This window comes from Neovison vison, chromosome 8 (assembly GCF_020171115.1).
Source record: "Neovison vison isolate M4711 chromosome 8, ASM_NN_V1, whole genome shotgun sequence".
In the NCBI taxonomy this organism is placed as follows: domain Eukaryota; kingdom Metazoa; phylum Chordata; class Mammalia; order Carnivora; family Mustelidae; genus Neogale; species Neogale vison.
This window is the reverse complement of record NC_058098.1, coordinates 56,537,216-56,553,717: the sequence shown is the minus strand read 5'-3', so window position 1 is coordinate 56,553,717 and position 16,502 is coordinate 56,537,216. Positions and strand designations below refer to the sequence as shown.

The window sequence follows — 16,502 nt, the reverse complement described above, 5'->3', positions numbered from 1 at the left end:
GTTTTGGCATCATTTTTTATGGATTATCACAAATGGTATTTACTAGAGATGATATATGACTTTTCATCTATCTATATTACCAAACTTTTTAAAAAAAGTATTAACATCCATTAACATCTTCATCAGCAGTCAAGGGAGTGACCATTACATAAAATTTGTATAAATTTTGTTTATCTTTAATTTTAAAAATATTTGTTAACTTGATAGTAAAAGAATGGTATCTCATTATTTTAATTTACTCTGTAGGATCTGAGACTATACATTCTAATTATTTGTTAATTATTTGTGGTCCTTCCTGCATACTTTCTGGTCGAAGTCTTTACCCAGTTATCTACTGGGTGGAGTTTTAACATTCTTTTCACTATAGAGTTTGTATAAATCAACAAAAAAGATATTAGCACTTGTATTTGGTGAAGCTTTCCGGGGATTTTGCCCTTTTTTTTTTCAATTTATTTATTTTCGGAAAAACATTATTCATTATTTTTTCACCACACCCAGTGCTCCATGCAAGCCATGCCCTCTATAATACCCACCACCTGGTACCCCAACCTCCCACCCCCCCCCACTTCAAACCCCTCAGATTGTTTTTCAGAGTCCATAGTCTCTCATGGTTCACCTCCCCTTCCAATTTACCCAAATTCCCTACTCCTCCCTAACGCCCCTTGTCCTCCATGCTATTTGTTATGCTCCACAAATAAGTGAAACCATATGATAATTGACTCTCTCTGCTTGACTTATTTCACTCAGCATAATCGCTTCCAGTCCCGTCCATGTTGCTACAAAAGTTGGGTATTCATCCTTTCTGATGGAGGCATAATACTCCATAGTGTATATGGACCACATCTTCCTTATCCATTCATCCGTTGAAGGGCATCTTGGTTCTTTCCATAGTTTGGCGACTATGGCCATTGCTGCTATAAACATTGGGGTAGAGATGGCCCTTCTTTTCACGACATCTGTATCTTTGGGGTAAATACCCAGGAGTGCAATGGCAGGGTCATAGGGAAGCTCTATTTTTAATTTCTTGAGGAATCTCCACACTGTTCTCCAAAGAGGCTGCACCAACTTGCATTCCCACCAACAGTGTAAGAGGGTTCCCCTTTCTCCACATTCTCTCCAACACATGTTGTTTCCTGTTTTGTTAATTTTGGCCATTCTAACTGGTGTAAGGTGATATCTCAATGTGGTTTTAATTTGAATCTCCCTGAGGGCTAATGATAATGAACATTTTTTCATGTGTCTGATAGCCATTTGTATGTCTTGATTGGAGAAGTGTCTGTTCATATCTTCTGCCCATTTTTTGATGTGTTTGCCTGTTTCATGTGTGTTGAGTTTGAGGAGTTCATTATAGATCCTGGATATCAACCTTTTGTCTGTACTGTCATTTGCAAATATCTTCTCCCATTCCGTGGGTTGCTTCTTTGTTTTTTTGACTGTTTCCTTTGCTGTGCAGAAGCTTTTGATTTTGATGAAGTCCCAGAAGTTTATTTTCGCTTTTGTTTCCTTTGCCTTTGGAGACATATCTTGAAAGAAGTTGCTGTGGCTGATATCAAAGAGATTACTGCCTATGTTCTCCTCTAGGATTCTGATGGATTCCTGTCTCACGCTGAGGTCTTTTATCCATTTTGAGTTGATCTTTGTGTACGGTGTAAGAGAATAGTCGAGTTTCATTCTTCTACATATAACTCTACATAGTCGAGTTATATTCTTCTACATATAGCTGTCCAGTTTTACCATTTATTGAAGAGACTGTCTTTTTTCCACTGTATATTTTTTCCTGTTAATTGACCATAGAGTTGAGGGTCCATATCTGGGCTCTCTACTCTGTTCCACTGGTCTATGTGTCTGTTTTTATGCCAGTACCATGCTGTCTTGGTGATCACAGCTTTGTAATAAAGCTTGAAATCAGGTAAGGTGATGCCGCCAGCTTTATTTTTGTTTTTCAACATTTCCTTAGCGATTCGGGGTCTCTTCTGATTCCATACAAATTTTAGGATTATTTGCTCCAGCTCTTTGAAGAATGCCGGTGGAATTTTGATCGGAATGGCATTAAAAGTATAGATTTCTCTAGGCAGTATAGACATTTTAACAATGTTTATTCTTCTGATCCAAGAGCATGGAATGGTCTTCCATCTATTTGTGTCTTCTTCAATTTCTTTCATGAGTGTTCTGTAGTTTTAGTTTTGTGTTTTTATATGGAGAGAAATTTAAAGTGTAAAATGTTATGTCATCAAATTAGAGAGGTTGTCATCACCTTCTGGAATGTAAGTTCCATGAACGGGGTTGAGGGGGCTCTCTTATTCATCAATGCCCAGACCCTAGTACAGTGCTCAGAAAATGCGTTGAAGGAATGAATGAAATCTGTCTTTTCCACCACTTAAAAAACTCCCCCCAGATACATGTTCACTTTAATTTTCTTTCATGTATTAGACATTTTGATTCTTTAAAAAATTTATAGTTCTTTGGTTCCTCTGAAGTGTGTTTTTTGTACAGTTGTATGGTAAGGCTGTGGTGTCATTTGAGTCCTACTGACTTAGGACAAATTGCCTCATTGTTGGTATACCTAATACTTACAGTCACCAGAAATCTGACCTGTAGATCTGGTACAATATAGTATGGCCTATAGACACCCATTGAGTCACTCAAAACCTTTTGATAATGAGGCAAGTTATAAAATATTGGATACATATAGGTATGCCCTATATGAAAAGTAAAAGATGGATACATATAGATATGCCCTATATGAAAAGTAACCCATTGTGGGCACCTGGTTGGCTCAGTCAGGTAAATGTCAGCCTTCAGCTCAGGTCATGATCCCAGGGTCCTGGGATTGAGCCCTGCATTGGGCTTCCTGCTCAGCAGGGAGCCTGCTTCTCCCTCTCCCACTCTTCCCGCTTGTGTTCCCTCTCTCCCAGTGTTTCTCTCTGTCAAATAAAGTCTTAAAAAAAGAAAAGTAGTCCATTCAAATTTCTTAATCATTCATGCATAAAATCTCCAGGAGCAACCCATTAAAAGACCATGAAAAAGTAAATGACCATGTGAATGCATATCAGATCACTACATGTTTTTTAGTTGTAAAAAATACATTAACTTTGGATTTGAAGATCCTCTAGGATCATAAGTGCCTGAAGGCCTCTCAGCTCTCCCTTGTTAAAAAACACAGCAGCTTGGATGCTCAGTGTGTGGCTCAGTGTGTTAAGCATCCGGCTCTTGATTTCAGCTCAGATCACGATCTCCTGGACATGATTTCCAGGTTGTGAGATCAAGCCCTGTGTCAGGCTCCACACTCAGTGGGGAGTCTGCTTGGGATTCTCTCTCTCTCCCTCTGCCCCTCCCTTTACCATGTGTACACACTCCCTCTCTCAAATAAGTAAGTCAATCTTAAAAAAATAAACAAAAAACCAAACCAACAACAATGATAAAAACCCGCAGTCTTCTTGTTTGTGTTACGGATTCAATTGGTGAATTATGTTTTGTCCCCAAAGTGTAGGTAGCTCTCAAGAGAAGCTGTTGGTAAGGGATCTGTTGGGTTGGAAAATAGTTTCTCATCTTCAGATTATCAATGTAAGGTTGTATATAGTCTTTGGCTATTTCAGTTATTGTTGAAGTAATAGTAATTGGTTATGGATCAGCACAACTGTTTTGTTCACAAGACTGTGAGGAAGATACCTACGTGAGTATTTTGGGATGGACGCCAGAAGTCACGGCCCATCATAAATAAAAAGGGCTTTTTTGCATCCATGACAAGAATTGTATTGGCAACTTCTGCCACCTTTCAGCACCTTGATAATAATGACCAAGCTCCACAAATCCCAAGACCTAAAACAGTTGCTTCATAGTGGGATTGTTTTAAAGAGGAGAAAACTGCAACAAATCCCGATCATTCTCAATCAAGGGAATTGGACAAAGTAACACTTGTCATTTATGGTTTCTCCTCCCTTTACCCTTCCCTTTATTTAATTGATTTAATTGCTCTCATAAATAACCCTAATAAATCTCTAGATCCACCAAAAGATTGCATAGATTTTGTTCCTTCTTGAATGTGTTTCCAAGTGTGGGCGTTAAGGACATCAGAGATTCTGCACAACTTCTTTGAATATACTGAGGACAATGATAACTTTATTTAATATTCCCATTAGTGTAAGGGGACTAAGGAAGATTCTGTTTTTCCAAGCCTTTCCCCCCCAGTATCTACTAGGCATGTGATCTGTACGGGGCCAGTGCTTCTCTCATCTATTGTTGGTGGCAGCATAGACAATACAACCCCTTGAAAGGTAATTGGGCAATATGTTATCTCGTGGCCTGCTGATTATATTTTGAGAAAACTCTCCTAAAGTAATAATCTTGTGCAGAAATAATTCATCTATACAAAGATATCATGAAAGGATTACTTATAATAACTAGATGATAATAGCAGCAATGAAGGAAGAATTATGAGTGTAAAAAGCAGGAAAGGCACCAAAATCCATTTAGTGGCTGTGCTGAGGTGTTGTGATTAAGGGTGGTTGTTTACTTCCTTTCTTTTCCATTGCTTTTATAGTTTTTCAAAATACAAGTTTTAGAGGTCAGAGAAGAGGCAGGATACTTGGGTGGCTCAGTTGGCTGAGCGACGGATTCTTGATTTTGGCCCAGGTCACGATCCCAGGGTGGAGAGATCGAGCCTGGCATAGGCTGGCACCCAGCGTGGAGCCTCCTTGGGATTCCCCTTCTCCCTCTCCCTCTGCTCTTTCCCCCCACTCATGAGCACACCCTCTCTCCCTCTTAAAAAAGAAAAAGAAGAAGAAGTCAGAAAAGAGGTAGCATTAAAAAAAGAAAGAAAGAAGAAAAATAGTAGTGTCTGAGAATAAGTGCCATCAAAATAGTCAACATAAAAATATTTTGTTACTTAAATAAAAACAGTGCCACTTACTACTACTACTTAATTAGGACTCAGTCATTCACATGATTTGGGACTTCCAGTGATTTGCTGAGCAGATTCTTTACAGTTATTAATTCTTACAGTTGTATATAAAGTGAAAAACAAGACATGCACACCTTTCCTGACAGTAGAAATAAAATCTTAAGAATATCAAGCGAAAATGAGTTTCTTTTATTTGATGTCAGAAATATTTCAAGATGTTTTTGTATTTCTTAAAACCTGACAAGCCTATAAAGAACAAGGAAAGGATTAGATAAACAGGAAAGAGCCTGTACAGATAGGAATGAGCGTTATATGATTTGTCTGTTTTAGTCACATTTAATAGCATTTTGAAAAGGGGATAGCAGATCTGTGCCATACTCTCTGCATTAAGACTAGCACTCTGAAAGACTGCTGAATCATTCCAGCTGCTTTTGCATTTACCAAATTAGTTCAATTAAAAACCTAAGCTGATAGTTTGAAATTCCACAAGGAACAGAAAAATAATTAGTAAACATGGTCAGATTTAATCAAGCCAAACATAAACTGATTTCTGCTTGAATGGAATCTGAAAGATGATTAAAGCAGGTCCCGGTCTCAATCTCCTCAAAGATGAGTTCACTGGTAGGTAACATTTTTGAAAAATATAATCTTTTAAATATAGCTACAGATGTACTAGGATTTTTTTTTTAAATGAAAGCATATCCTGGCAGTTTTTCTTTCTAAAAAATTTGTGCAACTTTTTCAGTGGTATTAACACCAGGAGAGTCATATACCCCTGTTCGGCTGCAAGTGTGAAGAATTTCCTGCTCTCCTTTCTTATAACAGTATCTTGACTGGGTAGAGGAAAAAGAATGTAATTGGTAGGATTTTTTTTCAGTTGCAATGACAGAAGCCCATCCCGGCCTGGCTAAGCAAACAATTAAAACATAAAAGTGGGATGGACTTTATTGGTGCACACAGACTCTAGGACTTTTGCCACTGATTTACCTTCCTCTGGCTGTTGGGCACACTCTGTTTATGAGCTGGGCAAGAAGATCCATGAGCAGTCCCAGGTGCGCACCTGCCTGCCTAGCCACCTGAGTGTGAAAATACAGGCTCTTTGGATTGGCCAGGCGACAGTCACGTGTCTGCGCTGGGCCTATTCCCGAAACCAGGAGTGGCCGGCTTTGCCGAAGTTCCTGTGGGAAAGTACTGCCTTAGATTTCTAAGGCCACTGGGGCCCTGGGATCAGGTAGGAAAGGGAGGATGGGTCCGGTGAACACCTGCAGCCATGCTGCATTGCTCGGGGGTCCCCAGCAGGTGCATTCCTGTAAAAGCTGCATGTGTATGGTGGGCAGGTTGGTGATCACTGAGTGTTGCCTGCCCACCGGCCCACGCCGGGAACCCCGGACTGCTGTGGTTTCTCACTCGGCAGGAGTAAACGGTACCGAGTTACACTTAAGAGGTATGGTCAATTCCTAATTTCGCAAATGTGAATAACTTTTGGCCTGAAAGTTTTGCGTCTACCCTACTCAACAGCACACATGTCTCCTTTCTCTCTCCTGTGAACCTGTAGACCAGTGGTTACAGAATTCTAGAATTTCATGAGTTGCAGACGCTCTGCCACAGGCCTCCTCCTGAATTCCCAGACAAGCAGCTCTGGCTTGTCTCTGTGCCCACCTCCACACAAGAGTCTGCTGTCCCTGCTGGGGCACCTATTTTCTTTTGGGGGGAACGTGTTCCAGCTATTACATGCATGTCAGCAAATTTAGGGGAGATCCTTTTACCACCCCATCTAATAATTTCAATTTATGCTGCTTATTACTTGTGTGTTACGTGTGTATAGGTAGACATTTGGGGCCATACATTTTATTTCTGACCTTTTCTCTCTTCAAGGGAAAGAGAAATTGTACCTTGGGATCAATGGGGACAGACTTTGTGCTTTTCCTAGGTTCCCTTTAACTTTGTGATTTTTAAAGAAAAATAGTTTTGAGCTGAGTGGTGATACCTCCCAGCAGTGAGAAGCAAGGTCAGTAACTGGCTCTCGATCCCACAACCCAGGTGCTCAAGTGTGTGTTTGTAGCCCTCACCCAGCCTCAAGTTCTTGACTGTTACATGAGCACTGGTGACCAGAGTGGGTACTGAGCTAGAGACAGGGCAGGGATGGGCAGCTGCCCTGGCAGTGGCGAGGGAGCCAAGGGAGCCAGCAGTGGGCAGCCCATGGAGCCAGCTGGAGAGGTGCCCCCAATCCCGCAAACCCAGTTTGCAGAGGCGGATGGTTTGCAGAGATTGGGAATACAAGGGTGACATTGAACATTTTACACATTGAACATTTTATGCAGTTAAACCATAACTGGTTCTTAGTGTTAATACACGTGTAAAAACCAGTGTAGTGGTAACTGTCTGGAGAAAATTGAATTTCAGGTCCCTAACTTATTTATTTATTTATTTATTTTGACAGGAGCCTATGCACATTTTATTTTATTTCTGCAATGTGGTGAATTTGACTGAATGGTTAAAATGAATGGCATCTTCCTCCCTGGGTAGCTTTTCCTAACCTTTCCTATTACAGCTTCTGTACAGACCCTTCCTCCAGCCCTTTTCCCTGAAAACTCCACCCCCTCCTTATTCATTCGGTCTTAGCTCATTTGTACTTCCTTAAGGGATTCTCGCGCCCGCGAGTGTACCCTCTTACATGCTCTCCCACAGCATCCTGTATGTCCCTTTGGGTCATATGCCACATATTTGTCATGTTTTTGGCATGGCATGTATATATATTCCCTGCTAGAATGTAAGCCACGGGAGTAGGGAACATGTCTATCATGTCAATTAAGACTGAGTTCTGCTGCTAGAAACAGAGACCCCAAATAATATTATAAATGGGAGAAGAACGGATTTTTGCCTTGTATAGATTTCCTGCAGTAGGCAGTTCCAGGCTGGTGGGGCAATCCAGCAGCATCGCATTTCTGCGTGCTGCTCTGCTAAGTGTGGCTTCCGTTCCCGAGGTCCCAGAGAGCAGAGAACATGGGACCAACCCACCAGGGGGCAAGAGGGTGGGGCAGATGGATAAGCTGCCCTCTCCATAGGGATGCTCTTAATTCATACACACCTCTTCACCTCTGCCCTATAGCCAAGAAATTAGTCATCCAGTTACACCCAGCTTCAGGGGAAGCGGGGAAATGTAACCTTTGTGCTCGGTAGACATGCGCCCCTTAAAAATTGTTCTAATACTAAGGGATAGAATGGATATTGGGAGACTTACAGTGGATAATGGACTTACAATGGACAATGGATATTGGGAGTCAGGAATTATTCCCGACTCCCAGCACACCGTGGGGTGTACTATATAATGACCGAATGAAGAAATGAGCTGAGCACTTATGTATTCATTTACTAGGGCTACCATTACAAACTGAGGGGCTTAAACAAGAGAAATTTATTGTCTCCCATTTCTAGAGGAAGTGCAAGATGGACATGCTGGCAGTGTTGGTTCCTTCTGAGTGCTGGGAGGGAAAGTATCTTCCATTCCTCTCTCCTAGCTTCTGGTGGTATGCTGACAATCTTTGGCCTCCCTTGTTTTGTAGCCCCCCACCTTCGTCTTTGCATGGTGTTTTCCCTGTGTGCATGTCTCTGTGTCCTAAATTCCCCTCTTGATGAAGGATAGCATTATATCGGATTAAGGCCCATCCTAATGATCTCATCCTAAATAATTACATCTGTAAGGACCCTATATATCCATAGAGGGTCACATTCTGAGGTACTAGTAATTCAAAATTGATAGGAGCTGTGAGTTTTGGTGGGACACCATTCAACACAATAAAAATGTGTAGGGTTTGTGGATTTTGAGGGAATCACAATTCGACACATAATAACTTGGGATAATTGCACCTACCCTTGCACAGTCTTTCAGAGGTACCTGGCATTTTGCTGCTCTGGGATGCCCCAGAGTGATACACCTCTTAGTTCCAGAGCAGTGTGGCGTAGGTGAGCCAGTCCCACTCCCCCAGCCCCAGAGGAGACGTGGGCTCGGTGTAGGCATGGCAGGGCTTACCAAAGGCCTACAGTGGTACTGAGAGTTAACGGCCATTGGGAAGCTCCTTCATGGTATGACAGCGTCCTAGGAGCACTCCAAAAAAGTCAGTAGGGCCCATGCATTCTGAGCCCTTTGTAGTAAGTAGAAAGTGGCCACCCTTGGCACTATCCCATGGCCCAGAGATCACAAACTTCGCACTTGGCACAGACTGGAAACAGCGGGGCCTAGTGTAGAGTCTTGAAGCCAGGCAGTTAGCTCAGCCCTCCCTCAGGTCTATCCTCACTCCTTGCACCTTTTGAGATTAAAAGAATCCCTCCCTGGACTATAAGCTCCTCTGAGGTTGAAGGTAGTATTCTATTTATTTGTGCCATCCCTGTAGCTCCCGTTGCTTAAAGTGGTTCTTGAGTAGAAACTCAATGACTTTTTCAAAGGGAAGAGAAAGATAATTATCATCTTGTCAGGAGGGTTGAGATGTAATCACACCCCAAAGCAGAAGAGTGGGTAACTATGAAAGGTTTCCTGTAGTTTATTTTGGAAGAAGGTCCTGGGACTCTAGGAAGGTGACAATTCTGTTCGCTCTTGGCTCCGAATGTCAGTGGTCTTTGAAAGGTGTAACTTCTGGAAACCCAGAGTTGCCAAATCATGACCCTGACCAAAACAAGGGTTAAGAAATGGCTCATCTGATTGGTGTGAGAGGTGCTTAGTACTGCCTGATGGACCTGGGAGCCGCCCTTCACTCATGCATCCCACATAATGTGAACCAAAGCTCCAGGTCATGCTCATTGATCCCCAGTAACTGAGGGAGTAACCCTCCTAACCAGTCAAATATTCTTGTTTTAAACACCCTCCCATCAATCTGAATCCATTTTCTCAACCCACATTCTGAGCCATGCTGGGTGTTCCCCTTCCCCCCATTCCTGCACTGCCCACTCACGTTTACCTCCAAAGTAGGGAGTCTGCCAGAGCTGCCGCCCGCTCACTGCAGGATGTTGGCCCAATCGTTAACGTCTCACTTAGAACATTCCTCTGGCTTCTGGAATATGAATTTGGGCCTGGATCCACTTCCCTAATGTTGCCTCTTTGAAAGATTGCATCAGACGCATGCGGGGCAAATAGCATGCAGTCATTTCTTTCTGCCCCAAGTCTTAGACCCTTGGATTTAGATGACCCAGCCCCCAAGCCTGTATAGGCTGCTGGGTGGCACAGGCCTACATCAGTGCTTTACCCAAACTGGCGCCTGGACTCCAAAGGAGCTCATGATTTGGAAACTCAGAAAGGGAAGCCACGTCAGGCTTGGGGGAAAGGGGCCATGCAGTGGCATTTCTTCGCCATCCTTTAAGGGGTTGCTGTAGGCATAGAGTCAACAGTAGCACAGCTAGCAGCATCTTTTGCAGCAGCGACCATTCTGATGTGAAAGCACTGCGGTTATTATGGCCAAACCGAGGGTGGAGGGTGTCGCAGCGACTGTTCCTATCGGGTTCCCCTGGATTTCTACACTTTGGCTTTTATGGCAGCTCAGATTTCTCCCGCGGGAGTGTACAGGTCAGTCCACACAGAAAGCCTCACCCCCCGTAGTGATCTCTGTCCCACGTAGGCATCAGTTTCAAAGTATTACTGTTTTCATCTCTGCCATGAGCTGTAGAATTATGAGGCGTATCCATCCCTTGATTTTCCGACTTGCACTTGACTGTTAATAACAGACTCCATCCACGGAGGAGTAATTGAGAAGGCAGCCCCAACGACATGGCTTTGCCATCCACGGGAGGGAATAAGGGAAAGCCTGGTTCTGAACTCCCTCGGTGGGTCTGAAGCTAGGCACCTGTTCACTGTGTCTGATGGGCTCATTTGCAGCCCAGCCTTACCTACGAGAAAGGTCTCACAGGACATGGTTCTCTATTCTAGCCTTATTGTATATTTTATCTTTCTTCCCTTTGCTCATTTTTCACATTCGTTTATCTATACAGTAGGTATAATTTTTTTTTTCATATCTCAAGAGCGCTCAAGTTCATTGTAGAAAACTTAGAAAATGCAGGTAAGAGGAATAGTTCTTACTATTCTTCTGATAAAAGAAGTTCTTTTTTTTTTTAAGATTTTATTTATTTATTTGACAGAGAGAAATCACAAGTAGTAGGAGAGGCAGGCAGAGAGAGAGAGGGAAGCAGGCTCCCTGCTGAGCAGAGAGCCCGATGCGGGACTCGATCCCAGGACCCTGAGATCATGACCTGAGCCAAAGGCAGCGGCTTAACCCACTGAGCCACCCAGGCACCCCAAAGAAGTTCTTTTTAAACAACATCCTGCCACCTGGGGAAAACAGTCAGCAAACATTCCATTCCCCAAGTTTTTGGGCACATTTTTTTCTTTAAGTTTGCATTTGCACTTAACAGTATTTGGGAGTAGCTTTATGTCTGTAACAATTCATCACTAGACAGCTGGATGGAAGAATCACGATGTATTTACCCAGACACACATTATTGGTGATTTAGTTGATTTCTAAATACTTGCATCCATTCTCGATTGTTTTCTTAAGACGAACTCCTAAATGTGGGACTTGCTGGGTCAGAATAATAAACATACATCCTCTCTTTGTACTGTAGAAACTTTAGATGTATAACCACACAAACACAATCCTCCAGCGAGCCCCCACGTACCCATCCAACAATTGTGGTTCCTGGTCAGTGTGTTCTCCCACCCACTTCCCCTAGTCCCTGCACTATTTGAGAACAGGTCCCAGACATCATGCTGAATGACTCATTTCCATCAAATAGTACAGGTATTTTAAAATGGGAGAGAAAGAGTAAGCTGCCAAAAAAAAAAAAAAAAAAAAAAAGAGGTTAACATCTTGTGCACATGATCCACTGTGATGTTTGGGCCCTTTCCATTTTCCCTGCTATATGTGGGCTCAGGACTATTCATTTGTCTCTTGATTCCTGAAGCAGTCTGGTAACCAGCCTCCTTTCTCTCCCTCTGGATAGGTCTAGACATTTACAAGCCATTTCATATCTTACCAAATTGCCCTCCACAAAAGCTAAGCAAATTTGTGCCTGCGCCAGAATCATAGAGGAGTGTCCATGCTGGTGGTTAAGATTTGGAGGTTTTCTTCTTTCTTTTCTTTTCCCTCTTTTTCCTTCCCCTTTCTTCCTTTTTCTTTCTTCATGAATTTTTTAGACCCAGAAACAAGAATCATATCCTTATTATAGTGAAAATTTATTTGGTTATTAGTGAGGTTAAAGCCCCCCCCATTTCCTATATGAATAATTATATTTCCTCTTTGTGAATTGCCTTTTACTAATTTTTCTATTAGAATGATTGTTTTTTAAAAATTGTGTTCATTTTATGTGAATATCATAGCATTGTGCTTTTATCAGCAAATCGCTATAAACACTTGTTTGGACTAAGATAACACATACTATACTCCTACGAAAGAACACGTGAGTTCTAAGAAGCTAACAACTCAAAGCAGCAGTCATTAATAGTCTGAAGGACAGGGATGGAGTGGGGTGTGCCAGTGTGGGATGGCGGGTCTGGGCAGGACCAAGGGGGGCTTTTACAGGTCACTTAAGCCTCAGTCTCAGACACCCACAAGGCAGGTAAAGCAGGTAAAGCAAGTATTATTCCCACTTGACAATGGCTTGTGCTAGGGCATACCTTCATAACTTCCAAGCCCCAGTCTAGGGACTTTTCTACCCTATCACAAGTGATCCGTATGTTTATTTGTGGAAGGTCAATAAAGCATTAAAATATAACAAATATTAGTAATCATAAAAAACTCTTTTTCTCCCCCCTATAGCGTGAAGGCCCAGGACCGGGTCATTACGACTTGAAAATACCTCCAGTAAATTCTATTACTTCCTGTTTTCAATCCAAAGTACCTCGATTCCTGCCCGCTTGTTCTGTAAGTACTCTAAAAGATGATGTTTATAGGTTTTGTGATTGGGGTTGGGGAGGGCAGTGGGCTTTGTCTTAAAGTTCTAGACAATTCTAATATGTATGTATATGTGTGTGTATACACACACACATATATATATATATACACAAATAATTGCTGGTCGAGGTGGGAAAGAACGTGGAGCTCAAAAATCTGGCAAGCCCCCCGGGCTGTTTCAGGCTCAGAGGGACTCCAGACACAAAGATGGGGGCTGAATTTGGGGTCCAGTTGACAACATCCAACATAGTAATTAGCTATCAGTGTTGTGACCTGGCTGCTCTGTGGGAACATGTATCTAACGAACTGAGGCAAGCAGTGGGCGGTGGCTGACTGCATCCACGTACAGTTCTTTGTGTATACGGTTTTGGGGGAGGCGTGTGTGTGGCTTCAGAGCAGAAACATTATTATTGAACCAAAGGAGACCAATATGGCCTGAATGGTCATCCTGCCCCTAAGAACTCAGGAAAGACAGCAAAGGGGGTCAAGTCCCCAGTGAGACACGGGTACATGGCAGCAGCATTTGAGCCTCAGAGACCTAGAGAAGACCCACGAAAAATTACGAAAGCACTACATGAAGCTTATGAACGGTGGCTAGTTTTCTTAAAAAAAATCCTGACAGTTTTAATTCCCATGGCCTTGTTGTTCCCCATCTGCACCCCAGCTGGAAAGTCCCCAGAACTCACTGGTATGTAACCTTACTGAAGGTGGTTGGGGAGGCAGAAATACAAGTTCTGCCTATAAGAAAATGGGCCCATCCCCGTGGTTCAAGGAAGGGTGGGTGTCCCAGGCCTGTGTCATGAAGATCTCTCTCCAGAGCTACCAGCTCTGGTGTGGGGTTAGTGTGGTCTTTATCTGGAGGAATACTGGGGAGTCCCTGTTGGTAAAATTAAAAACAGACCCGACAGCAAGAGGTAGTGGGTCCCTTCTGTAGATCTTAGCACGCTAGTGGCATTAGCATGATCCAGACACAGACTTCTGTACAAAGTCCCAAGGTTGAGCATCTTCAGGAAGCTGGAGTTATGCTAACCAAACTCCCAGGAAGCTGATAGAGAGGCCAGAAGGTGCGCTTTACGAGTAATTTACAAGTGTCCAGTCAGGCAGGCTTGCTTGGAGCCACTTGCTCTATAGGGTGTCTCCCCTTATAGGAAACTCTTCACTGAAGCCAAGGACAATCCAAAGTTTGCTCAGTGACAGTGAAATCAGGGCTGGGGAATAAAGCCGGGTGTTCTCAAGGTCTGAGAGCCAGCACGGGTAGCCTCCTGGGGGGTAGCCTTGTGAGACCGAGGCCCACAGACCTGCTGTTCTGTGGTCTGGTTTTCCAGGACTCCACCTGCATGTTGCTTCCTCATTAATAGCACTAATAAAGGCTTCAGCTTCCTTTGACATCTGGCCAGGACTTGATTAGGTTTCCAGGCTGCTCCTCCGCTTTCGGCAGAGGAGACATCCTGTCACTGACACGCAGCTTCTGCGGGCAACTGACTTCATCCACTCAAGCCTGACCACCCTGTCCCACTTCCAGGGTAATCCTATTTCCACCCTCTCTCTCTCCTGGAGAGATAACACACTGCAAAGAAGGATGGAAATGACAAGCCCATGATAATAGGGAATAATAATAGTGTCGATAGCTAATGTACCGAGAGCTATCGCTGCCAAACTGGGGCTCTCCGCCCTGAAGGGCCTCCAGCAAGCCTCGTTACCTCCTGTCTTGGGTGACGCTGAGGAAGCACAGGGCCCAGGGTCACACCAAGCCATTGGTGGTGAGACTGGAACTCGAACTCAAGCCTGTCTGACGTCAAAACCCTTCCCTGGGCCACACACACACAGACACTGATGCTTCATCAATAGACCCGAGATAAAATCCCTTCAGGATTCCAGAATCTGTACATGTCCCCCGGCATGGGAAATGCTGACCCAGGAAATCAAAGTCTTCGCCTGAGTCTATGGAAATGACATTGGTTGCATTTGATCACTGTAGAAGAGAATCTTCATTGACATCATTGGCAAAATGACTTTTTCAAGAATTTCATCCAAAGGAAAACATGGCTTTTAGAAATGAGAACTTGTAGATCCCTTGAGACTACTTTGGACCCTGGGGTCTGCAGACTTTGAGTCTGGACTTTTTGAGGTCAACCACCCGGGTTAAGAATCCATTTTCTCCAGTACCTTATCACGAGACTAGGTGCTTGGCGGGGGGACAACAATGGCGTTCCCAGGGACAGGAGCTGTCTGGGCAGAGTGCCCACTGAGAAAGTGTGCCTTGAGGGGCAGGTGGGATGTGAGCCCGCTGCCTAGCAGGCTCAGGCCAGTATTTGCTTCTCTGCCCTTCTCTTGACACTTCTGGAGTCCTGGAGAAAGCCATGGATGGGAGCAGGCCTCTGCTCCAAGGACCGGCTCCAAGTCAAGGGTGCCCCAGTGTAGTTGGGCGTGACCCTCATCTTCCCTACTAGGGATTTACCAGTGAGGGATGAGCCCACAGCTGGCCTCAGGGGGCCCCTGAGTGTTGGAGACATGGTCTCATCAGTCCCTGTTTTCTGTTTTGTTTTCAGAAAACCCCCGGCCCAGGAGCATACACGTCTTCAGTGCAATTCCCCAAGCAGCCCCCCACCATAGCCAAAATGGGCCGAGAGAATAGCCTTTTCTTCAACAACACAATTGGCTTTTAAAATAAAACCATCTTGGCCCTCAGCTATTTTGAGTTTAGCAAGTGCTTCTGTTTAGAACACTCTGTTTTATGTTCTTTAGAAGGGTTTGACACAGAACATCATGGATTGCCCAGGCGACCCTCCTGCCCGCTTCTGTGGAATAGTCCCAGCATAATTTCCAGTTCACTCTCGAAAGTGTCTTGGCTTGAATAATAAAGTGTGTTCACTCTGTTTGTTGTCCAAGGATACATTCCAAGACAGTGCTCCTGGGCTCCTCCTGCGGCAGCTTGGAGAGACTCTGATGTGTCCGGGCTGTGCTCTGCGTGGCCATGGGCATTAGGGCTATAGGACCTCACGGCCTCACGGATGTGTCCTTGGGGGTCAGCATTCAACCAAGGCTATGCTGGGTGTGCCAAGATCCCAGCAGGTGGTTCTTTTTCTCTCTCTCAAGTCCCTGAAAAGAATAATATTGATTCAACCCAATGGGTGTTTGTGGTTTTAAGTCAACAAAAATATTTGAGTATCTGCTCTGCGCCAGGTGTGCTGGGGTTGGGGAGCTGGGGGTGGGTTGCTTCACAGAAAGATGAATAAGGCATGTGACTGAGTTTGGGGAGGGCTGTAGGGGAGACAAGGCCAGAGAGGGAATTTGGGGTAGTGCCTGCCTCCAGGAAGGCTTTGAAAGCTGTGCCATGTGGCTCTTCCAGTCCCCTTGTGTCTAAGCTCAGGGACTGCCCTCACATGATGGTACTTCTACTGGGAAGACAGTCACTCATCGCAGAAAGCCGTGAAGTCACTGGTTCTGGTGCACAGAGGAGGCCACAGGCAGGCAGAGCAGGGATGAGGCCCCGCGGCCATGAGTGGTGAAGGATGGCTGCGTGCAAGGGACCTGAGGGCTGAGATGGACAGAAAGGAGGGGCAAGAAGGTTGGGGGCAAAGACCCCTTGAGGGTGAAAGGCAGGGATAAACATTTGCTGGAGGGGGACTGAGGGAGCCTGGCCCAACGAAAGTGGGAGGTGCCATGAG

General features: G+C 44.2%; 1 protein-coding gene across 1 annotated transcript in view; it reads left to right on the top strand.

The window, feature by feature from the left end:
- The window catches only part of STPG4 (sperm-tail PG-rich repeat containing 4), a 40,088-nt gene extending 24,588 nt beyond the window's left edge, over positions 1–15,500 (top strand). The window contains exons 6-7 of the mRNA XM_044262420.1: positions 12,700–12,804; positions 15,384–15,500. Coding sequence (XP_044118355.1) covers positions 12,700–12,804; positions 15,384–15,500 — 222 coding nt within the window. The remainder of the gene's footprint in view (positions 1–12,699; positions 12,805–15,383) is intronic.
- The last annotated feature ends 1,002 nt before the right edge of the window (positions 15,501–16,502 follow it).